Raw genomic sequence first — 26233 nt, 5'->3', positions numbered from 1 at the left:
TCTGGACATGAATCAATTTGTTTCAGAATTTGTCAAGGCTAAGCGCAGACTGGTCCTGGAATTAATTTCTATACACTGGAATCCTAGCTTCCTATAGAAATTACTGCATTGAGCTATTCTTACTGTTCAAGCTCCTCATTGATAATTTACTTAACATCATCTTAGAGCTGAGTATTCAGCAAGTAGCCTGTGTGATTGAACATTTCTTTATACTGTCTCCATTATAGCTTACTCACCTTTGTCTTCTTTTACCTATATTGATGTTTACCTTAGCCAACTATGAATTGCATTCTAGAGGTTCTATATTCCTTTACACACACAAACAAAAATTTATTAAAAAAAAAAAATTAAAAAAATTAAAAAAATTAAAAATAATAATAAAAGGAATGCTGAGATTTCATAGGGGAACTCTAGGCTTCTTTGCCGGGCAAAATGGTTCTTGTCTGGGAGTTTTCACACTTCACACCTATAATAGTTCCATAAAGAACTAAAAAGCAATTGAAATTGTACTTCCCCCTAGGGTCTTTCAGCGCACTTATCCCTGGTTATGGGTATGCACTTTGTTGTACGTCGCTCTGGATAAGAGCGTCTGCCAAATGCCAATAATGTAATGTAATATAATGTATACTATCATTCAGCGTACTTACTTATGTGAGCAAAACATATGATTGATTTTGGGACATACTACAGTATTTCTGTGACAACATTCTGTAGTATGTCCCAAAAGCAATCATATGTTTTGCTCGCATAAGTAAGTACGCTGAATGATAGTATACATTGTTGTACCATTTACAATAACAGAAAAAACAAAAACAGAAAAAATATTTTAAATATAAATAAATATAAACTTTTTACTAAGCATAGTGAAAGGCTACACATATAAATACAATTCTTTCACTGCTTTGGCTTGAACTGCCCTCCATTATTATTAGTTGAAGTCTGGTTTCCTGGGTCATGAACTATTGGTGTGGGATACTCATGCGAGTTTAGTGTCCAGAGTTTGCATACAATAATATTTCACCAGATGTAGTATGATATCCTGGCATCCTATTTGCATCCTATTTGATACTTTCTATGATTTTGGACAGAGGACATTTTTTTGGCATAGTATGAGGTCTTGGATGCAGCAAAACAAATGTGAACTATCAGGCACTCAGAACGGGGGATCCAATAGCGAGACCACAATGAAAGTTCTTTAGAAAATAAGGTCTTTATTTTCTCAGGGTAGGTTGGTACAGCAAGGGTCAATAGCCAGCAAACAGTTATAGCAGGGATAAGGCAGTTCGTAAGTGATACTCCAGGCAAAGGGTCAGATCTTCAGCAAACAGATGTATTGAGGATAATCCAAAGAATAGTCGCGGTCATAGACAATGGGTCAAAACCAAACGGGCTAATTAAACAGAAACACAATCCAGAAATGAAAGTCGATAAACAGAAACAGGTCGAAAAACTACTGGTCAGAACAAGACAGAAGGAATAAGCTACACTCAATGGTCGGGGACGAAACAGGTATCAATACGAAAACGCTGGAGAGTATGGAATAAACACATAACAATCTGGCAACTAACTGCAGAAACAGAGGGGTTTTTATATGCAGGTAATGAGAGGGAATGGGAATTAGGTGGGGAAACAATCAGATGAAACAGATGAAAAAGGTGAAAAGAATGAATGAAGTGACAGGGAGACTACGGTGTGCATGGAGGTAACAAAAACACGAAAATGCTAACAACATAGGCATTCATTCATTCATTATCCTAACCCGCTTATCCTGAATAGGGTGGCAGGGGGGCTGGAGCCTTTCCCAGCATACATTGGGCAGGAATACACCCTGGACAGGTCGCCAGTCCATCGCAGGGCACACATACCATTCACTCACACACTGAGTGTGAGTAAACCGGAGTACCCGGAGGAAACCCACGCAGACACGAGGAGAACATGCAAACTCCGCACAGAGAGGCCCTGGCCGACGGGGATTCAAACCCAGGACCTCCTTGCTGTGAGGCGGCAGTGCTACCCACTGCACCATCCGTGCCGCCAGAATACAGAACCTGAAAAACACAAAACCTAACAGTAAACACAAAAGTTATGTGTCTGTTCAGCCCAGCCGATGTTCACCGGTCATGTCTGCTTTGTTTGCTTTCTTTTTCAGATTTGTAGTTTCCAGAGGCCTCCTTATTGTCCGGCTGGTCCTTCTGTTAATGAAATAAAACATCATACGAGGGATGTCTGCCTTGCTTCACTGACAATTCGTTTTTTGGCCACCCTTCCTTTCTCAATGACCATTTCCATCTTCTCTCTTTTTTCTATTTAGTCTGCACTGACAACATGACTGGCAGCTCCATACAGCTAATGGCCAGGGCTAGGTCCACAGTGCAGGTGATGGTAGCAAATGTCTCCTCTATGCAATCAATAGAACCAGCAGCTCTGTGCAGTTGATGGTAAGTCAGTATCGTTGCCAGAAATATTCATATTGTCCGGCCTGCATAGAACTAGGTGGGCCAGAACTACCAAGGTGGGCATTCATGCCTCCCCTGCACAGTAAAAGGCCAGTTGATAGAAAGTGCTGGCTGTGCTGAACAGTTTTTAGGGCCAAATCCTGCTCAGTCTTGTTGAGTCCATTGTTACTCACAGTGTAACGCCCGGGTTGATGCCAGTACAGTTGATGGTACAAGATAGCTCTCCGGTGTAGTCAATGGTAAGAACTGGCTTGTCCGTACAGTGCTCATGGCTGATACCTGCACTGTGCATTCAGGGTTTAGGGTCTATATCTGCACTGTGCATTCAGGGTTTAGAGCCTATATCTGCTCTGTGGAGTCAGGGTTAAGGGCCTATATCTGTCCTGTGGAGTCAGGGTTAAGGGCCTATATCTGCACTGTGGAGTCAGGGTTAAGGGCCTATATCTGTCCTGTGGAGTCAGGGTTAAGGGCCTATATCTGCACTGTGGAGTCAGGGTTAAGGGCCTATATCTGCACTGCGGAGTCAGGGTTAAGGGCCTATATCTGCACTGCGGAGTCAGGGTTAAAGGCCTATATCTGCACTGCGGAGTCAGGGTTAAGGGCCTATATCTGCACTGTGGAGTCAGGGTTAAGGGCCTATATCTGCACTGTAGATTCAGGGTTAAGGGCCTATATCTGCACTGCGGAGTCAGGGTTAAGGGCCTATATCTGCACTGTGGAGTCAGGGTTAAGGGCCTATATCTGCACTGTGGAGTCAGGGTTAAGGGCCTATATCTGCACTGTAGAGTCAGGGTTAAGGGCCTATATCTGCACTGCGGAGTCAGGGTTAAGGGCCTATATCTGCACTGTGGAGTCAGGGTTAAGGGCCTATATCTGCACTGCGGAGTCAGGGTTAAGGGCCTATATCTGCACTGTGGAGTCAGGGTTAAGGGCCTATATCTGCACTGTGGAGTCAGTGTTAAGGGCCTATATCTGCACTGTGGAGTCAGGGTTAAGGGCCTATATCTGCACTGTGGAGTCAGGGTTAAGGGCCTATATCTGCACTGTGGAGTCAGGGTTAAGGGCCTATATCTGCCCTGTGGAGTCAGGGTTTAGAGCCTATATCTGCACTGTGGAGTCAGGGTTAAGGGCCTATATCTGCACTGTGGAGTCAGGGATAAGGGCCTATATCTGCACTGTGGAGTCAGGGTTAAGGGCCTATATCTGCACTGTGGAGTCAGTGTTAAGGGCCTATATCTGCACTGTGGAGTCAGGGTTAAGGGCCTATATCTGCACTGTGGAGTCAGGGTTAAGGGCCTATATCTGCACTGTGGAGTCAGGGATAAGGGCCTATATCTGCACTGTGGAGTCAGGGATAAGGGCCTATATCTGCACTGTGGAGTCAGGGTTAAGGGCCTATATCTGCCATATGTGGTCAGTGTTCAGGGCTGATCCCTGCTCTGTGCAGGCAGTTTTCACATCATACAGATATGTAATGTGGCATCATTTTACCATACCTTAATATATCTTAATATATAGTTACCTCTGAGATTAGGAAATATACTCACTGTGATCTTGCTACAGTATATAAAAAACCTGGGGGTTGATGAAGACTCAGAAGATACCCTGATCTGCACTGCTGTACTGACTTGTGAACAGCATGTGTCTGGGAATTGCTGTGGGGGATTTATTGCTGACAGGCCCACCTGCAAACAAAGATTTCTTATAGTCTGACAGCATAAGAAAAGGAACAAAAGCCAGCCATCCTCAGTTGTTGCATGCGTGTTTTGAAGAATTGGACACATTTGTTTTTATCTGTATTACTGGCTCTTTGTCCTGACAGCCATTTTCTTTTAGGTTTCAAATTCAGAGAATGAGGCCAGCCTTGTATTTTTCATCAAAACTCAAATTCAACTTTTCTATTCCATGTGTGTTTCAGCATGAATGTAAATGAAGGGGTGGTGTTTATTAAAAAGCAACATACAGAAAGGGGACTTAAATCTTGCCACTTCTCCCTGCTTCGATTTTTGCTGAAATTTCAAGTATGGAAATATATCCATTTACTCATATCAAGCTTTAAACCTGACAAGGGAATAGGCACAGTTGCAGTGTCATTGGACATACACCGTAGCCATTGAATCAGTATTCTTCTAGCATTCACAGAAGCCATTTGAGGACACAGCTTTAAGCTTACAAAGGAATTCTAGGTGAAGCTGTGCATGAAAATAGTTTTTTATACGCTCCCAGGGACAGAAATACCATTTGCATAGGCTTATCAATTATGCCTATCAATTACTTCATATTGAAGTTAGTACACATTTCACAAATTGCCATTTATATTCCTTAGTTGAGAGGCTTTGCCTTTTGCTTTTGGTATTTGATTCATTTTCTAAGGTAATTTAATTTTCCAGTTTACTTAACTGGTAGTCATTCTGTCACAAGTTTTACAACTCTATTTTATAAAAGCAATCTTTCCACTTCAGTCTTTCCTGACTGTGGGTAGATTATTGTATATTTCATGTATTAAGCATAGCATTGAGAGGATAATGAGTTGTAAACGATACCCTGTGAAACACAACAGAAGACTAATATACATATAGTGGGTCCATAATTTTTGGGACAAAGACATACAGTGTCATGAAATAGTATTTTGATTTAGCATATTTGCATATTTTGCATATAATATAATTGCATATTTGTCACACTGAATGGTTTCCAATCTGCAATATTATTACAAAGGGAACCTGAGGAAACACAATACAATCTATGGTCAACTCTATAGACTAGTGTGCATGAAAATCCCAGGACATCAGCAGTTTCTGAGATACTCAAACCACCCTGTCTGCCAACAATCAGTACACAGAAAAAGTCACTAAGATCACATTTTCTACCCGTACTGATGGTAGATGTGAACATTAACTGAAGCTCCTGACCCCTTTCTACACGATTGTATGCATTGCACTGCTGCCACACAATTGGCTGATTAGATAATCGCATGAATAAGTTGGTGTAATGCATATAGTTTAGAGCAACAGACATATCCCTAGACTACACAAGACAGGCTCTGGTATGTGTGCGTGTATGTGTGTGTGTCTGTGTGCCCACACTATACCAGCTGTTTTCAAAGAAAGGGAAGCAAAGTCAAAATCTGGATCTGGCAAGAAGAAAAAGGCAACTAAAATAAGATAAATAGACGACTCATAATCAGAGGAGTGCTTCCGCCTAGTCTGTATGGAGCCATTTTCAAACAGCCACCCAAAAGAGACTTGGGTGCAGTGAGTGAGATGCAAGGGGGCCCATGACGTTTGTACCTCAGGCCAAGCAATTTATTTGTGCCAGAACTGTGGGTCTGAAGATGAGTCTGATTAGTCAGATACCGATAGGCCTATATTGCAAATCAATGAAGAGATTCATTGTGCATTAGTGTGTTTAAACACCATGTCTGTTTTGCTAAGACTTCAAAAGTTTAACACATTATCTGTGTTACATTACATTCCGATTCCAACAATTACCAGGGATCTAAGATTCAAAGTTGAAAGTATTTGTGCTCTGTCAACATTACTGTTTTGATTGAAAGGTATGATTTGCCAGATTCTCTAAGCATGATTGTTTTCATTTGGAGTTCTTTAATTAAATTTAATGTGGTTTTGAATGAATAAAAAATAAATAAATAAATTCACAATTAATTATTAGTGTTATTTGTTGATAATCCAATGTGACAATTTACCCACTGATAGGGTAAGTTGTCACATGTGCACACTCTCTATTTAACTGTCTACAACGCCATACTGAAATAAGATATCCATATGTATGAATACAAAATATGTGCCCAAGACTTCCTTCTTTCATTTCGTATGACATTTATACCATTGTAATGTATTGCAGTAAATGTAAGACAGTGAAAAGTGACAACACAGCCCGCTCTCCCCATTCAACTCCCAACCAGTTTGCAATCGCAAAATAATAATCCAGTTATTTATCTTGAGAAATCTTGCAATACCACTTGTCAAACTCAACTTGTCAAACACTTGACGTGTCATTTATCATTGTCATTTTTCCCTTAAAACCCATCTCTTGCTGTTTTTCATTTTGTTTTGCTTCAAAAGTAATAAAAAAGTGACGTTTCTGATTCTAATCAGATCTAAGATGAGCTGTGTTTTATTCGGCCATGTGCCTCTCATCTATGCTGTGAGCTTGCAGCACTGCTGTTTTAATTTCCCATCCATCAACATGTTACGGTCACATTACGGCCACCTTGCCTTGTAAGGGAGTTCAACTGTCGGTGGAAAAAGTAACGTCACAAACAGCCAGATGGTCAGATTTATCTTCCCAACTTTATCTTTGCTGTAGTCCGTTCCTTCCCAACCTGCGCTGTAATGGTGTGATGGTTGTCACGTGTTGGTAGTCACACTGCCTATATCGCGCTCCCTAGAAGGCGCTGTACAAAGATTTTTCCCTAAGCAGTACCTTACCTTATTGAGAATTTTGCTATGAAAGGTTGGTGATAAAACTGTTTCATTTAAACAGTCAGTGTGTTCTAAATAAACATCTTTGTAATAAATATTTAAAATTGCTACAAATGTAGAACTTATTTCTGCAATATTTATTTACATTTTTACTGAAAACTCTTTATCTTATATTAATCCAAGAGGATAAAATGTATGCATACTATTACCTAAGTCTTAAATGGTTGCACAAGTGTTGAAATGACTCTTATATGACATGCTGAAATTCAGTGAGTCACAAGTGAGTAAAAAGTGTGAGAACCATTGCTGGTCTATTCTTTTTTTTTTTTTTTAGATATTTTTTAGGCCTTTTTCAGCTTTATTGGACAGTATACAGTATAGAGAGACAGGAAGAATGGGAGCGAGAGAGAGGGGAAGACATGCAACAAATGTCAGACGGTCGGATTCGAACCGCTGACGTCGCGGCTCGCAATGAGCAATGATCTACAGGCTGCGCCACCGAGACACCCCATTGCTGGTCTATACTGCCTCAAACAATTACATGGGATCCAGAAAGCTTTTATTTAGCTGAACAAAATCATACAAGTCATACAAGTGATCATACATCATCACTATCGTTTTCCTTCATCGAGACACTTGTTAGTGTGCTTTTGTTGCTCGCTAAAAAATGTAATTGTTAAACCCAAGTTTCATGCTACATATTTTACACTGAATATTTGCAGATTATCCTCTTCTAAACATTTTTATAAATGTTTTTTTTTTTTTGGAGTTAAGTTAATTATAGCTCCAGCAGGTTTGGGTAAAAAAAGAAAAGAGAAAAAGATTAAGAAGTTGGCCATTTCGGTCAAGTGTCCATTTCATTGTGAAGCAGCTGCGTGTTCATTTCCGATTGATTAGCCTGAGCGCTAGCAAGCTTGTTAATCAAGGGAAATCAATGAAAACAGGTTGAGATTAAGTTTAGAAAGTTTTGTCAAAAAAGACCTCTACAGTTCATGAATAATAATTCTCAACATAATGAAGAAAAACCCCCAAGCAGCTGTCCGACAGATCAGAAACACTCTTCAGGCTGCATCCTGTGTGGATGTGTCAGTGACTACTGGCCACACTTCAAAAACAGAACTACAGAGGCTACACTGCAAGATGCAAACCACTAGTTAGCTGCAAAAACAGAATGACCAGATTAAAGTTGGCTAAGAAGTACCAAAAAAGTATTGTGTTGTTAAGAGCAAATTGTCGAGGCCAAAAGGAACTGCCCAAGATTAAAAGCATGTCCATTCATTTCTTAAATATGGTGGTGGGGCTGTGATGTTTTTTTTACATGTGGCTGCCAGAGGTACTGGCTCACTTGTCTTCATTGATGATGAAACTGTTCATTGCAGCAGAATTTATTCTGAAGAGTACGGAAGAATGCTATCTGCTCAAGTTTAAGTAAATGGCGTGAAACTCATTCGATGGCACTTCATCCTACAGCAAGACAATGATTCAAAACATACTGCTAGGAGAAGATTTTTGTGTGAAAACATTGTAACAAGACCATCGTAAATCCCTTCCTATCACCAACCAACACTCTCTACCAGAACACTGCATAGCTGTACAATAATCCAAGCTCATTGGTTGGAAATTGGTTCTAATTGCCAGAGCTAATAGCGTGTGTATGAGTGGGGGTTCACAGAGAAGGGGGAGGGATAAACAGTGTTGTGATTTGAGGGTGTTTGTTGCCGCAATTCCCTTCTTGACTGTTAGAAGTCTGAAATTACCTATTGTACCTTTAAGTCAACTACCCCAAAACCAAGCAGAAGCATCATCATCAGAAAATATACTCAACACCTGGTGATGTCTATGGGTCACAGATTTCAAGCACCAAACAGACTACTTTCACAACATTAATATGTTGCAAACAATACAAAGCACGCATGAATCCCAAAGTGTCAGTTACAGAGCCAAATCAAGAAAAATGTCTTTGTCCCAATTACGGAGCTCACTGCATTTTAAAACTTTGAAGTCTCCAAATTGGGAATCCCCAATTCTTATGTTAGTCCTCATCACTTCATTGTGTGGCTTGTGCAGACAGACTGCGGGATTGATCTCAGGGGGATAGCTGGTAGGCAGAGACAAAAGGTCCCACGAAATTAAAGGTGTCTATTCCTGTGCGATGCTACAGCCAGTTAGGTGCTACCCTGCAAGGCAGCCAGCCACAACCAGCACAGGCACTGTCCAGATTCGATAGCACCATAAGCACTAGAGCGGTGCATTAATAGGATGAGACACCCAGCAGCCTAGATTACTTTTTTATGGAAGTGCCAGCTGGTGAATGCATGTCAATTAAAAAAAAATTAAGGGTATCAGCCTTTTAAAAGACAGTGGTTTTTGTAACATTGCAAAAACACTGCAATTTAAAGCATGAAAATCCAGAAACATAAAACTTTAATTAACTCGAGCCACTCTGGCAATAGCACCATGACAGTGCCCTGCGGGATCGCCCTCCTGATGAGAACAAATCTGTGAAGACATTTCTGCCAAAGGACAGCTCAGGTCAACTGGCAGCTGATGCCAATCATCTGGGCAGGCAAGGCCAGTAAACTGGGGTAAAACCCTGGGGAGGGGGGGTTACCAAAAAGTGTGTGTGTGTGTGTGTGGGGGGGGGGGGGGGGGGGGTTAGCTTCAGGTAAGATTTAAGCTTAAGTCTAGGCGGCCATTGGAGAATTACTGTACTTGCCAGATTCATGACAGCAAACCTTGATTAAAGGGGAGTTCATTATTGTTTTCCACTTTGTTCTCATTTTCACAAAATCAGTTGTCAGCTCTAATTTAAACCACTTCCCTCAATTCTTTCCTGCTGCAGGACTGTTCAGAGATGTGGCAGAACGGGATGTCACAATTTGTGGCCAGAGAAAACAAATGTCTGGGAAAGACTACCCAACGGAAAACTGCTTTTACATCAGCAAAGACTACACTTCCCCCTCAGCAAATAATTACCGGTGTCAGCAAAAAAACAACAAAATGTATTCAGTGTGGTTGATGCCCACATTTGACTATCAGTCAATCAGCTGGGAAATATAAGAGCAGAGATCAACCTTGACGAACCTAAGGCATATTATCATTATGTGCTGTGATTTTATTGATCCATACACATGATTAATGATTGCTGTATTTGGAAATGTCATTATAAAGTTCAGCTTGGCACAAAAAAAAATTGAAAGTGATTGCAAAATAGGCAAAGTCCAAATTAAATCCAATTAATATTGGAATCATATGATGGAGCATGGCCAACGGGTATGACCTGAACTACGATCTTTAAGACCTTTGCACCCTGCCCCCATCCTGATTTAGGAGCTCAACCCTCTAAAATCCTCTGCGGTTCCCTGGGTCCTGCTCTTAACAACACATCCCCAGGGGTATGCTGTAACTTATTCTCTGCCTTCGCTGTGAGTCTGACATCCCTCTCCCTTCCCCCCGATTTCAATAAGCTCTCATCTGTAAAGACCTCAGGACTCCCGGGAAAGCATACTTAATACTCAAATATTTTTTTAACTGTGAAATTTAATACACAGTTCCCCGTGGCTGCCACTTTCCATTATCTTTGAACTTTCGATATATCCTTGCGTGCCTTTTACTGCATGTTGGGTATCATCTTTAAGGCGGAAGATGATACAGAATCGCAGATATTGTTGTCCCCATAGTAACCACTGAAATCGTGCCTGGCACGTACAGCATGCGATGGAAAACCGCGCTGCAGTCCTCAGCGAAGAGGAGGATGCACATTCCCGCCGCGAGGGTACGGCTTGACGACAACGAGAAAAAGGACGAGTCTGCCTTGCAGAAGTGCAGCGCGAATAAAAAGGCGACCTTAACAACTTGATTTAAAGGTGGCTGGGACCTTCAAAAGAGGCCCCCTGAGGGGGGCTTGGCGTGAAACCCACAGTCAGGGTTGGGCTCTCTCTTGTCGCTGCCAAGCTTACTTAGGCAGGGGTCCGACTGGGGCCGGTTCCCACAAAGAGCTTCAGAGAGCTCTTAGGAGATGATCTTTCCCCGCAGGAAATTGGCGTACTCCTTCCTGTGCAGCACGCGGTGCATTTTGAAGGTGTTGGGCGAAGCTTGGGAGAAGGCCAGCATGTGTCCGCGTAACTCCTGGAAGGCCCCGCCACCCACCAGCTGCACCCTCATTGGCCCAATGCTGCCTTTGTGCCTAAAAGATTTATAGACGGCCGAGTCTTCTTGGAGACAGTGATCCAGCTGGAGGAGAGAGAGAACGAGAAAAAAGAAAAGAATGGGGGAGAGGGGAAGGGAGAGAGGAGTGCGGAGGGGAGAGCCAGAGATTCAGAGAGGGAGCCCCCTGGTTCATGCATAATGCATCCTCAGAAATAATTCACACAATCTCCAGCTTTTAAAAGCCTCCCTGCCTCTCTGCCTGTCTGTCTCCCTTTAATGTGCAAAATACAGCCTGTCTTGTGGCACAGGAGGATATTAGTCCCAACTCCAAACATGCAGAGTCAGTATATAGAAACTACTGTGCATTTAGTTTTAACCCTATCCTGAACTCCTGCTTAACATAACTGCATGTGTTATATGCTGATCTCTGCTGACAAAGCTTTTGAAAATTATCATGGGAGGAATACATTAGTGTGCAGTGATGATTATACACTTAACACAATGAAGATAAATCAGAAACCAAGTACTATTCAAGTATTTATTTCATGCAATATTGGCTCATGTAGATGAAAATAAGAAAACAGATAACAATATATTGTGAAAACAAAAATAAGTATTTTTTGGAGAAAAACGTCAATATCTAGTGTGGCCACCCTGTGCTCTGATTACAGCATTTAATTGTTCACATATTTTTTATTTCTTCACTCGTTAGTTCATTCCAAAGAGATTCTTTCGATGTTACAACAGATTTATTTATCTGGGAATCCAGCAAATCCCAGATTTGCTCAATCAGATTAAGGTCTGGACTTTGAGCGGGCCAAGTCATAACTTTTATGTCACCAGATGATTCTTTTCATCAAGTGACCAACCGGCATCATGTAAGGCTACAATGTGGCTACGAACAATCTCAGAGAGCTCCTTCCGTCGTGCCATCTTGTTTAACACTGTGACACCGCTCAAAGTTTGTGTTACCTTAAATACTGGAACAATTGACCATCAGAAGTAATTTTGCAGAATAATGTTGCTTCAAACCAGTTTAAACAAATTGTTTAGCATCAAAAATGATGGAATGAGCCTTCAAACATGCATTCATGCTATGCAAAAGTTAAAAAATGATGTGTTCAGTGTTTCTGTTTCTTAGCCATACTTGTACCCAAATGTAATTTTGGGAATTATTTTTTTGTTCTCATTGCCTACAATAGTATTTTTCAATGCATTTTCACCCAATTTTTTTAAAAGAAGTAATATATTAGGACCCCTTTTAGACAAATGTGGTGGTGTATAATCATCACTGCACACAACTGTAATGTTAAAAAAATGGTCTGGATGCTAATGAGAAAAAAGTCGTAATACTTTACAATAACAGATATGCAATTCTCTACATACAAAGCAGTATAGTACATAGACATACTTGCAACATACATAATAAAACAAGCAATTCAATAATACATGCAGAGACAAATGTTTCAAATGTCAAACAGCTTTCTTTGACACGTCATATTGAGCATCATATGCCACATGTTGCCAAACAGTGGGCTCCAGAATTATTGGCATCCTTCATAAAAATAGCTTATGATAAACAACATAGATAATGATCTATATTTTATGTTCAAACATATGGGGTAACTATATACTATTATTTCAATACACAAATATTGTAAATATAATCAAACAAAGTGAAATTGGCAAGACAATTTGACTTTAATTTAGTTCATCTCAGGCTAAAGGAACTATATTGTGTCATTCCATCACTTCCAGTTTCACTAGAGTAATGGGGTAACAAGTAAATGAGCTAACAAGCATGCAAAATGCCTTTGTCAACCATCAGCATGGGAAAAGACTCATCTTTGCCAATAGTGTTTGCACAAAGTATTAAACCAGGGGTGCCTAAATGTGGAACCCATTTTTTGGGAAAATATATTTTTTATAAAAAAAATTAGGTTTCTTATCTTCGCCTGGAGCTTTGATAAAGAAACCATGGTAAAGAAAGTAGTAAGCTAGAAATAAAGACATCATGCCATTCAGGCAACTTTCAGTCTTAAATCAAGGCTGGCAGACTCATTTGCAGTTGTGTGACTTCCTGTGGCAGGAAGTGCAGTACACTTGAATGTTACTGTGAGCTTTCCTGTCTGGGCCCATCCCAGAGTGGCAGACACCTGTCTTTCCTGTTACCCGGGTGACACTCAATACTCCTATAAAACCACACCAAGGGGTTCCACTGGGGAACGTGTCTCAAGACGCTGGTCACATTCAGCTGTTCTGAAGACACTGAAACACTGATTGCGTTGTCATTACACCTGATTCAGGCACTGCCATAAGGATGTAGGAGGCTGGTAGAGCAACCTCTAATATACCTATTGATTCAGTGTTTTTTTTTTCCTTTCCAGGTTCCGAGGTTCTGGCTTTAAACACCCTCTCTAATAGCTATATACAAGCTAATAATATAAAGTATACGGCTTTAACTAGCAAATGTACTATTGTTGAAAAACCAGGTGACCATTCCTTCCTCTACAACAAGTATGACATTTAAAGAGTCAACTTCCTCCACACACATTACACAGCATGAATGGCCAGCGGAGGAAGAGAGGTTGTGGAATGTGCTGAAAGACATGAGTCAGCCAAGGCTTATTTTCAGAAACAGTGACAATCTCCTGCTCCATACTGACTCAGAAGGGTGGTGTCAAGGGCGTTGTCTGTTAAAACCCAGACCCATAGCTGTGGTCCTTGGTCATATGACCGAGTCTGAGGGGGAAGTGAAAGAGCCCCCCCCCCCCCCCCGGCAGGGTTGGCTGTGCAGTGCCTGTGTTTTTCGGAAAGACTTCCTCACCTTGTAGCGCTGCTCCTCAGTCAGGTTTCTCACCCCCTGCAGCTCCAGAAACACTTGATAGTGGGGGTCAGAGCCACCGGAGGACTCGCCTTTGACACAAGAGTTGTCAAATCAGAGTGATTTTACAGCAAAGAGTTAAAACCGTGAAACTGCGTGAAATCTACAGCTGGCACTTACATATCTTTTCTGCCCGAGCAAGAACGGTAATACTCTCGCATTCCACCACCTTTGAGTACTTTAAAAAATATATACAGTGCAGTATATACTCCAGCACATTGGATTTGAAATTAAACAATTAATACAAGGTTGGACTGTCACCTTTTAAGTTTGCAAGGTGCAGACTTAGAAGCCAACTGTCTAATTACTTTTGTTCCCCCAAGATGGGCGGCTATGTATTAAAAAAAGAATATAATTCCTACACAGATAAAATATGGATGTAACTAGCCTCAAATTAAAGGTGACAGTCTGCACATTAACCTCATAGTCATTGTTTCATTTCAAATCCGATACACTGGAGTACAGAGCCAAAATAACAGAAATTGTGCCACTGTGCAAATACTTACGGATTGCACTGCAACAAACATATCGAAGAAGTTTGTGGATATACTCATTCTAACATTCTAACTCATCCTAACATCAACAGCAGAGAAAAGGACACTGAACAGGATGCTGGCAATCATGGACAATGACCGCCACCCACTATATAACACACTAAACCAACAGAAGAGCATCTTCAGCAGCAGACTCCTGTCTCTGACATGCTCAACAGACAGGTCAAGAAGGTCCTTTGTTCCATGGGACATTCATTTATACAATACACAAAACGGGAGGAGATAACTGGACTTTTCACCATGAGTCTCTTTCTGCTCCTTCCACCACATCACGCTGTCTCTACTGTTTACTGTTTACTTTGTACTTTTTGCACTACCATCTTTGCATATTTATTGGATTGCACATTTATTTAATTTAACATAGCACCTTATTTTTTTTATTTATTACCATAGCACCTTATTTCAGATTTTTTTACTTTTGATCTTTATGTGTGTGAGATATGTCTGTATATATGTGTATGTATAAGCTACTGAATGACTAAAATTTCCCTCGGGATGAATAAAGTATCTATCTATCTATCTATCTATCTATCTATCTATATCTATCTATCTATCTATCTATCTATCTATCTATCTAACTCTAAAACCCAAGTCAAAAAAGAGCTGTGTCTGAACTTCCAGCATGTGCTTGTGCTCCAGACAATCTCAGAGGTTTCAGAAGAAATTAAATAAGTCTATGAAAACAACAGACAATCAAGTTTTTAGGACCAATTCCAAAATAACCGGGCTACATCCACTGAGAGTGTAAAAACAACATTTTCAGAGACAACATTTTTGACAGTTTAAATGTAAATGGTGTTTATGATATGAAGGCTAACCATGTAATGTTGTGCAAATAAGAAAAACTTTGTTCTGTTTGAATTGCTCATTATAACGAGGTCTGGGTAGAAAAATAATTTCGTTATGGTTCAACTTTATGATGTTTTTCTGCCAAACCGACTTGTAAATCTTAAAACAACCTATTCAGGAAGACTGCCTGCACATAGGTTGTAAACACTTCTCTAATTTTGTTGAGGTTTCCTACCAATTCCCTGCATGCTTCTGTGCAGACCTGTCACAGCCCTGTAGTATGAATAGAGTATAAGTCTCCTCACTTGACCTTTTTCTTCTTTTAACATCGAGCAGCCAACCAATTCCATCTTACCCAAAATTCCACTTTCTGCACAGCAGTAGTCCACTAGCTCCGCGCCGGGCCACTGACGGACTGCTCTCATCAGGGCTGCCAGAAACATGGCCTCAGACACTTTCTCCCCTCGAACGTTCAGCATTTGTCCACGCCTGTTGACATATCACACACAGACACAGAGGTCCAGACACCTGACACTGCATAGGCCTACAGTAGCTATAAGCTTTTATATACTGACAGTGATTGAGCCACATACAATAATTAAGGTCTGTACTATACCTGTACTGGAATTCCACCACTGGGCATTGATTGTGGAATCCAACCACTTTCACCACATCTCCTATGCGGTACCTAGGAAGACAATAGTAACAGCAGATTTGTAGTACATTTCTCTCCTTGTCCCAACTAAAATACTGGCGTTTGTATGCCTTCATATAACTCAGTTCTATTACATTAATCAAATATATTCTTAATCTTCCATTCTAGTAAGAGGAAGTTAGTTAGTCTAGTTAGAGCAAAGTGAAATAGGCTGAAGACCATGAAAACTCTTATGACATCTAGTGGCCACCAAATTAAATAAACCTAAAATGCTTTTTCAGACACTGACCCTCATCTGTACTCAGATTTACAGTGATTAAAACAACAGTGAAGTGTCAAAAGTCTCAATAATATAAGTAAAACTTACACTACTCAATAAGTAATTTAGAAAGCTTTATGATACTAAGATCTTTGAGGACATCTAATGTTAAGGTAGAAGCAAATGTTTGGAGAGCTGAAAGTGGGTAGATACTAGACACTATTGTGTATAATTATAATCCGAGTTGCTGTTCTGAGGCATCCTCAAGAGACAGTTAAAAGTATTCGCCCAGTTATAAGTTGATTGACACCAACAGCAGGGGATTCATGCCCCTGTCCAATCAACAGCTCAAATTAAGCAATGATGATCCAAGTTGGAGCAAGGAACAGATGCATATCCATATCCATTGGTAAATGGTCAAATATTTAGGCTCCCTGTGGTATGAATGCACAATCTACAACAGTTACATGTACAGTATGCAGACCTGGATCAAATGTGTAATTATTATAGATTCTAATATTTTTCTGTGCTCAACTGACCTTGCCTGGTGCGATTGAGCCAACCAAGAGGACCAGAAGGTTGGGGTTTGCACTTTTCGAGAGTATTTATTTGGTTTCAATACACCAGACAAGCTCAGGAAAGCATAGGAAAGCATTTGAATCCAAAACGGTTACATATTTAACCCAGCACAGAGACATTACTCCCAGTCTTCCCAGGAAATCATTAGGGTGTCAAACCTGAAGAGACCAGATGCGTTGGTGACCACCAGCTCGTACGAGAGCCCCTTCTGGACCTGGTCCATCAGCAGGGTTTGCGGCTGCTTCTCATCCAAACTGGCCTCAGGCAGGAACTCACAGAACATGGAGCGTGGACAGAGCAAGTACTGCCGCTGGTCCTTCTCTGGCCACAGGTTTACCCCAATGAGACCTGCTCAAACACACAAACCCTGAATTACATTTTCAGATTCACCCGCATGCACACACACACACACAATGTGTACACACACAGGCATGCGTGTACACAAACACATACAGTCATGGGGCACTTAATTCAAATCTCCATCGTAGAGACATATGAAGCACGTGTCCCCCCAAATACCGATACTTTTCTCTGCAATACATGACTGTATTATAGTCATAGCTATCACCGAAATATACTCCAGAGCCCTGTTACTCAAATCACGGGCTGGGTTCCATTCCAAATTGTATGCTTTCATCCTGATGTACCCTTCCTTCAAGGGGGGAATCCCCACGATGCCTGGATGAATATGCCTGGATATGGAGGCCAAGCCAAATCGGGTTCGCTTCTGAATTATGAAAGGGGAGGGGGCAATTATATTCCCTTTTCCTCCCTCCCACCAAGGGTATAAAATGCAAGCTTCCAGCAAGAGGGGAAATCCAAAAATGTTCTATGTGTGAAGTAGAGAGGAGCAATTCAGTGCGCTCTCAAACAGAAGAGATGTTATTTCTTTGTTGGAGTTTGGGAATAATTCATGAGGGCATATTCAGGAATGGAAGGGGGATTACGAACTGGGAATTTAACTTTGTCAGATACTTCAGCCTACAACATGTTTTTGTTTGTGTTTTTGAGTAAGGTTTAATAAATACTCACTAGTGTTTTATAAGACCGGCTGGTGTGTTTTTATTGCCACTAAAAATAAGTTATGGTGGTTTTTATTAATTATTCATGAACATTCCAAAGTCACCTGACGGAAAAAGAAAATGCTTGTGCACGGAGCATGCTCATCGCCTATGCTCCCTGGCAGAGCACCTGCTAAGTTTTGTTTGTTATACATCACACATTTAGTTGGTAAATACCTCCCTTGAGAGAACACAGCAGGGGAAGGGAATGTGTTAAAGTGGAATCAAACCCAGTCACAATCCTCGAGGGCCAAAAACTGCTAAAGTAGTTTTCCACCATCCCTATACCTGGGAGTGAGGTGTGAAGATACTCTGGCCAATTAGTCGCACTAACAGTTCAGTTAATTACCTGGAAAAAAATAAAACCATGCCAAATTTGGACTCAAGGGCCAGATTTGAGTATCCATTTTCTAGAGTAGGGATTAGCAACTAACGGGCTATGAGGTGCAGGTTTTCCACCCTCCCTATACCTGGGAGTCAGGTGTGAAGATAGTAATTCGCTTATTATCCGAACCAAGCAGGTAAAATAATTCGTATAAGTATAATAATCAGGTGGTGTAGCACACAGTTGAAACAAATTCCTGCAGACAATGCGGCCCGCAGGACGTGGAGTTGAGTGGCGCTGGTCAACACTGACACAGGGAATGGGCTCACGCTAAAGACGAAGTCATGAAACACTCTACTGCATGTCTATCCGTTTGACATTATAGTCAGACTGTGTACTTAAGGTGGGGACGTGGCCAGACCTTCAGTAGCAGCATAGAATGGGGAGTAGAAGGGGACGCCCCGGCAGTAGTGCTGCCTCAGCAGCTCTCCGTAGATGTGATTGGAGCCGGAGTCCACGGCCAGCACCAGGTTCAGCTGGGGCCACAAGCGGAGTGCGATGCCCTCGAAGCCCTGCTGGAACTCGGCCTTCAGCCGGGCCGCCCGCTCTGGGTCCTGCGTCAGCAGCCGGTCCAGGCCGCGCCGCACCCCGTCCTCGATGGCCAGCCGGGGGCTGACCCGGCCCAGCTCCACATCCTCCACCAGCTCCTGCCACCTCTCCTGAAGGCAGAGCGTAGACAGAGAAACATCACAGGGCTGCTTCGGTCTTTTTGTTCAACTGCCCCTGCCAGACATAATTCTCAACCAGCAATAACTGCTTTTATGTCTATATACTGTAGACCAAGGATCAGCGACTCACGGTCCGTAAAGGAACTGCAGTTTTTTTTCCTGATATAGACGAAGCATGGAATCAGTACACCCACAAAGCTTTCAACGGCATCCCATATCTTAGCAATGTGTTTGAAATGACCTGATATGACCGAATTCCCACTAGTGTTCTGCCTGAGCAAATACCACTGCATGATAATTTCGGTGAATGCCAGGTCAAAATGGACATATCCACAAAAGCACAGAGCCAAATTCAAATGAACTCCAAATAATTCTCACCCATAAAATTGAACTGATATACACATTGAATTTGAGTGTACAGCAATACTGCTCTTGGCTGCCTTCATAAGCAGTGTACCTGCATGAAACAGAAGGCGTAAAAGACAGAGGCGGCAAAGTTGGACTCCAGGGTGCCCACGCTGCAGTCCTTAAGGGCGAAGAGCAGGTGCAGGTAGAGAGCGTCCGGCTCACTGGACACCTGGAAGGCAGGCGCAGGGGTGGTGTATAGGGTTAGCATGTGGCGGGAGGAGGCAGGGGTGGAAGAGTTTGGTCCAATGGGGATGCCTGCTTCTGACTGGCGCAAAGTGGGTGTGTAGAAGAACTTGGTGGTGCGCTGTAGGCTCTCGCTGGCGGGAAAGGCCTTCCTCATGGCATCCAGGCACACAGCGACACCCTGCATGGATACGCAGGGCAAAACAATGCACAAAAATTAAACAATGAAATTATTCATATGAACTCAAAATGCCAAGATATGAAAAATACAGTACTTTATTCATGTTTCAATGGAAGCAACCAACATCATACATTAATTTAATAAAAAATAGATTCTCAAAATCAAGGTTTCATAATGCAAGGCGTCTTTCTCTGTAATGCTAGATAAGGTTATACATTTGGATGGATTTTGAACCATTCCTCTATGCAGATCCTTTCAAGATTCTTCACATTCTGCACACTTCAGTCCAGCGCACAGGTTTTCTTGTATGGATTGTTCTGAATCACGTGACAATTTCCTTGATGACATTTTTGGCTGTGTTGGAGGACAAGCGGCCGTAGCAACTGGTCGCAACTCGTTCACTTCAGTAGTCAAACACAGGAGTCAAACTAAGCCTAGATGAGACGGCTTCCATTATGAATTATTATGGTGGCGCCCAGTCAATATCAGTTTTTTTTAGTTTTTTTAAATAATGGTTTGATTGTGTAGGGGTCCTCGCACGGGCCGCCGAATAACGCAGGGATTTTACTCTCTACGAAACCGGGGTTAAATGTTAAATGTTGTGTAGCAGTATAACTGCAAAAAGTAATCAGTCTCATAAAATTACTATTATCAGAAATATCTAACCACAAATTTAGTATTTTAATTAATAATTAAAATAACCAATACTAATGATTAAACATACCGATAACCTGAAGGTTGGAAGTTCTTCGAAAGACTGCTTTAACTCTGCTCTCATGTCTATGCGATTCCAAAACGGACACCGGGGTTTAATAAAATATTTATTAAACAAACATACAAACACATAACAGATAAACTAACGGGAATTAGTAGGGGAAGTTAGTAGGTTAAGTTAGGGCGTGTATGTGTGTGTGTGGGCGCGCGTTGAACAAAGGAAAGGTGGGAGTAGCTAGCTTGAGTAAGCTTGAGTTCTGGCTGTGGTAATGAGTTAGAGTTAGCTGTGAGAAGGGACTACTTGCGTAGTTTTACTCTATATATGCGCAAAAGACGGCGAATCAATTCACGTACATATATGTAGCTAACCAAACACATTACAATGGTAGGATGGTAAACATCGAAAAACAGATTCACAAAAACAGTTAAGACTAAACTAAACACTGGCTATGCCTGAATGTTTGTTTTCTCACTGAGTCCATACGCATTGCTGGATCCAAAAGACATGCTGTCCTTGTAGAAGCGGCATGGTGCTGTGAATGGTGTCCGGGAGAGATGCGCAGGCTGGGGTGTTCCCGTCTTAGCAGCGCATTGTCGTCTGATCCGCTGGTCCTTTTCCAGGTGTAAAAGTTCGTTGCGGTTTCGTTGTTGAGCTTTATTGGGGTAAACTGATGTAGCGTTCCGCGTACAACAATTTCCACTCACTATAGGCCACGTAGTTACCGCGAGGTAACTGGGTGTGTCCGTAGGCCTGGTAGTGCGCTGTGCAGCATTCAGCCTCTGTCCGAGTCTCGGAGCAGATGAGCTGAAGCGAATGGCCAAAAAGGGTGCGTCGAAGAGAAGAAGCAGAAGAAGCAGAAAAAGCCGAAGAGAGATCCCAAGAACGTGTCTTGCTCTTATACGGGACCGTTTATTGCTCCCGCCATTACGGGATTGGCTGAACCAAGTTAGACGTCATTCGTGGTGGACGTCGCAGAATTTTCCTGTGAGAATGTGGAAGTTGTAGTCCCTACAATTGTTAACCTGTAACAGAAGAAAACAAAGATCTTCACTGCTGCAGCAACCATCTGTGTGCCGTCTGTAGGACTGGGTTGCACCGGCTGTAGGTTACTTCCATTAAAACATAGATTGAACGAATGTGCTGTGGTCAGATGAGCCCAAAATTCACCTTCCGCATGCCTTGTCCTTCCTCCTTAACCAAAGCTAGACACTCCCCTTCTCTGCTTCCTCAGCCAGCTCCCTCACCACCTTTCTCAGCCTGGGTCCTTTCATTCCATGCTCTTTAGGAAGCACTGGGTGGATGTTCCCAAGAAACCTCTGCATCAAATTTACATAGGTGACCACTCTCCACCCTGCTTCCCTGAAATCAGCTGCCAGCTCTGAGTACCTTTCCATCTTCCTCTTATAGGGTGCCTCAATCCCTTCCTCCCATGGGACTGTCAGCTCTGCTATTACCAAAGATCTGGATGTGGTGGACCACAGCACGATGTCTGGCTAAAGAGTGGATGAGGTGATCTTGGTTGGAAACTTGAGTTATCAGTGTCAGGGCAGTTCTCTCTCCCTGGATGATTTTCTGTACTGCATCACCTTCTGTCACAAAGTGGATCAGCCATGGTCGCGCTGGAGGGTGGCGTTTGTTCGCTTCCACCCTGCCTGCCTCCAAGATCTCTGCCAGCGCGGTCTTGCACATAGACAGGATGTGCTGTAGACTCGGATTTGTGGCTATTCTCCTTGGAGCTGCACCACAGGCACAGGTTACCGGAGCTTGGGAGAGTGTCCTAAGTGGACCTAATGAGGAAACTCAGCCTGGCTTGAGGCATCTTCCACAGTCTGTCCAACTTATGACCGTTGTCCACACATTCCCAGGTTGTACAGCTTCCTTGTTGGCACTGCCTGACTGCTTTGATCTTGTACTGCTCCTCTTCTGTCCTGACAACTCCTGATTCCATATCAGTGGAATACACCGAGAACCTGACAGACTCAGTAGTACCAAAATAGTATTAAAAAACAACATGCTGTAGTCTTAACTATTATGGTGCCATTTATTCATGTGGTAACTTACAAGAATTAGGAGACACCTGAGGGAGAAAAGACTGAATGTGAAATGCCATCTGGATCCCAGTTCTGACACTGACCTGTAAGAAGAACTCTGTGTTGGTATCCTTCGTGCTGAGCAGCATACTGCTGGCTCCAGATGTGCCAGAAGTCATAGCCAGGATAAGGGGTCTCCCAGCGATCAGCACCCCCTCTGCCCCTGCAGCTACACGCTTGACCAGGTCACGGTAGTGCTCATACTCCGTTAATGGGTGATGCTGGCAAAAAGCCACAGAGTCTAAAAAAATAAATTTTTATGATTATAGGCTTAATTACTTTTTTTTTTTTAATACAGTGGTCAATCACATTTGTTTAGTTTAAGGCATTCCATCATCTAAATGTACATTTCTGTCATTTCCAAAGGTCCAGGGGTCAGTGCGAGTTATTATGGAAACCATTAATCTTCAAATTATTCAGGGAAATATGGTGAATGGACTATGTTCCAGTGGAAAAACAAAGCAGTATTTTGTGTAGTCAACTCTGTCACCTGCTATTCTGAACTTAAAAAATATTATTTCTAAGCACATTTCCTCACAGATTCCCATGTTTGATACACATGCTCTGGTTAGACCTAACATTACCTTTGATTGCACTGAACTCGTACAGACGTCCATAGTATGTGTTTGCATTTTTGCGCAGACGCTTGAGTAGCGTTTCCTCCTGCGCTTTCCTGATGTCACACGTGTCTGCTTCCAGACGTTCCCTCTGTCGTTTCCCCAGCCAACCCACGACTTTCATGGCCACGTATTGAGTGAGAAGGCTGCCCACAGATCTATTCTGCCCCTTTACCCTCCAGTCAATGTCTCTCCACAGAAGCGCCATTCCACCCACAGAGAAAACTCCAACAACGATTGAGACAGGAGAGGGTATCCCAAGAAGTCCTGTTACACAAGGCATGAGATAACAGACACAATCATAGGAAGGCACTGATAATCGCTTCATCAAGAAACACATGATACAGTGAGCTCCATAACGTTTGGGACAAAGACACTTATAGCTCTGTAATGGAACAATTTACATGTGGTTAATGTGCAGATTTTCAGCTTATATGTCAGGGTATTTTTTATACATATTGATTTCACTATGTAAAAATGACAGCACTTTTTTTTGGACAGTGCAGTGATACTACGTATAGTGCAGACCGTAAGTATTTGGACAGTGGTACAATTTCTGTTCTTTTGGCTCTGCCCACCACCCATGCTGAAAAAAAACAGCCCAAGCTAGGTTAAAACCACCTACTTAAACCATTGCTTTCATGATTAAAAATGCTTTAAACTGTATAAACGTGTCTATAAACACTTAATATGTGTACTTATATAAGCAGATAATCATAAGATAATTGCATTGAAAAGTTACATTTTTTTATTCTTAACTTTTTAAAAGTGTTATGACATGTTATGATTAAAAACTGGTAATTTCTGCATAAAAATACAGTGTAATAAAGCAACCTGCACTTGGACCAGATGTGAATTGATTAAACATCTAAAATCGTGAAATAGCTACACAGCCAAAGAAAGATGAACATGTATTTGTCGCATGTATGCAGTTAGGCAGAAACATTTTCAGCATTTAGGACTTCAGCATTTGGGTGTGCACAATGACATTCATTCTCATTTATATATATTTCTGTAAGCAGTTGTTAAATAAACAAACGCTAAACTACCCAATCAAATACAATTAACATCGCCTGCCACGATTAGGAACGAGTTGCCTCGCTGTGGTTTAACTTACTGAGCAAGCGAGTAAATAATAAACGCCCTCAACAAAGCAACTTTTACGTTAGCTAACCTAGTAATGTTAGCCACTGATATCAGCGCTATTCTGATAGTCGGCTTTACTTTATTCTATTTTAGTAAATTGGTATTGATTGTGCAGGGTAGTGAGTGTATTTCAGAACACCTTCATTTCAACATAGTACCTACAATTTAAGTTGCCAAACGTTGTCGTAAAATTTCCTATGACCGTGAAGATTTACATTATGGACAGGTGTGACTGCTAGCGAAATCTATTTCCATCGCAGCAGTTTCGACACAAACAAAGCTGGTCCTAAAACGTCCTCATTAGCTATTTAGCTTCTGTGTGATCAGTGCGGCACGAGACATTACATTGCGTTATATGTAATTTGGCAGACGCTTTTATCCAAAACTACTTACGGTTGATTAGATTACGCAGGAGACAATCCTCCTCTGGAGCAATGCAGGGTTAAGGGCATTGCTCAAAAGCCCAACGGCTGTGCGGATCTTATTGTGGCTACACCGCCCCTACGGTACAGGGTTACGACACATACCTTACAAAGGTTGTTAGTTCAGCATAAACAGCTAGCTAGTAGTCTAGCTCATGTGCGCGAAGTTGTAATGACGTACCGTAATTATGTCCAAACACAATCAAGGTGATAACCAGTAGCGTGACGATAAAACATACATAACTGGTCCGTTTAATGCGACGTTGTACTGTTGCCATTGCAGCGAACGAGTCATCTAACCTCGTTTTTTCCAAGGTAATTGTTGCCATTGACAGGAACACGTTTCTTATCGTAATAGTAATGTTATGTTACGGTAGCTACTGTAGCTAGCTATCTTAGTCACAAATACAAAATATTGCATAGCTAGCTAGATAACTTCGCTAAACTAGCTAGTCTATAGTTACAATTAGCTAAAGCATTGTAGACTAACGGCATGCAGGTCGTGGCGTAAAATATCGTTTATTTAGCCAAATCCCAGAGGCCTCTGTCGACCCACTTTATAAACTTTTTCAGCCCTTCTCTATTGCTATTTAGCTAGCTAGGTAACATCAGCTAACTGGTTTTTTAATAGCGTACTTCCTTAGCTAACTTTAGCTTGTCAACATTGATGTCCACTGACACAAGTGAACTTTAACCGTTTCAAATTACGATGATGTCACTAATTGTGTAACGTTACCAGCAAAACCCCCCCAACGTCACGTTCTTGCAATAACGTGAAAGATTAAAGCAACGGTTAGGCCTACGAGCTAGATGTCAATGCGAGTGAAACGTTACAATACAGGCAGACATTGGCACTGTTCGCCTACAATTCGTCAAGATCATGCGCATTGTATGCATGGTAATTCGCAACTGTACCACAGCATTTCTATTGCAACAGTTGTTGTCACATCTTGTTTTGCACAGTAAAATAAATAAGTCGAACGTTATTTATGCAATAGGCTATGTTCTTATTTGGCATAACATTCTGCCACACTGCAATACTTCTCATACAGCACCATTTCTTCATTTTTTTTTTGAACACTGCTTTTATTGTTTTTACTGTTATATGAACCAACGTGGCTCATCCATTTGCATGTTTCTGGTATCTAAGCACTTTGTTATGTTCTGTAGTGTAATGTATTCACATTTATTTTATGTGCTACAAACGCCCGATAGAGCCACAGTAAAAATTCTACTACACGCTGATTGGCTTGACTGGCGGACAGACGGGGTCCAGACCAGGTCCAGACGCCTTCTGTTAAGGGCCAACCACAAGAACATTTAAAGAGATTGAATTCCTTGCCTAATCTATTCACAGTTCCCTTATGTTACGCAACATTACTTACGTTAATGTCACATGCTCATTACCAATAACATGAATAATAAATTATGCTCTTCAATGCCACATTCTCTAATATGAATAATTTAATCAGTGTTCTGCTTTAAATCAATTTATAGGTTGGTTATTAACAGTCATTCAACAATTCAGCAAGCAATCACCTGGCTCTTATCACGGTCTGTAGTTATTGTAGCTATTAATGTTATTAA

General features: G+C 41.7%; 1 protein-coding gene across 2 annotated transcripts; it reads right to left on the bottom strand.

Moving 5' to 3' along the window:
- Nucleotides 1-7443: 7443 nt before the first annotated feature.
- On the bottom strand, nucleotides 7444-25485 carry ghdc (GH3 domain containing). Of its 2 annotated transcripts, none has more exons than XM_061222921.1 (10): nucleotides 24828-25485; nucleotides 23046-23345; nucleotides 22506-22702; nucleotides 19342-19656; nucleotides 18578-18875; nucleotides 16929-17118; nucleotides 15894-15965; nucleotides 15633-15766; nucleotides 13878-13966; nucleotides 7444-11134 (listed from the first exon to the last, which is right to left on the bottom strand). In XM_061222921.1, the coding sequence occupies exons 1-10, from the start codon at nucleotides 24973-24975 to the stop codon at nucleotides 10913-10915; spliced, it is 1965 nt and encodes a 654-aa protein (XP_061078905.1). In that variant the 5' UTR covers nucleotides 24976-25485; the 3' UTR covers nucleotides 7444-10912. The 2 variants fall into 2 exon arrangements, with proteins under 2 accessions (XP_061078905.1, XP_061078906.1); XM_061222922.1 differs by lacking the exon at nucleotides 24828-25485 and adding an exon at nucleotides 24618-24797.
- Between the last annotated feature and the right edge of the window lie 748 nt (nucleotides 25486-26233).

Source organism: Conger conger, chromosome 2, assembly GCF_963514075.1.
Source record: "Conger conger chromosome 2, fConCon1.1, whole genome shotgun sequence".
Taxonomy (NCBI): domain Eukaryota; kingdom Metazoa; phylum Chordata; class Actinopteri; order Anguilliformes; family Congridae; genus Conger; species Conger conger.
The sequence above is the reverse complement of the archived record's forward strand: the minus strand, read 5'-3'. Positions and strand labels throughout refer to the sequence as shown.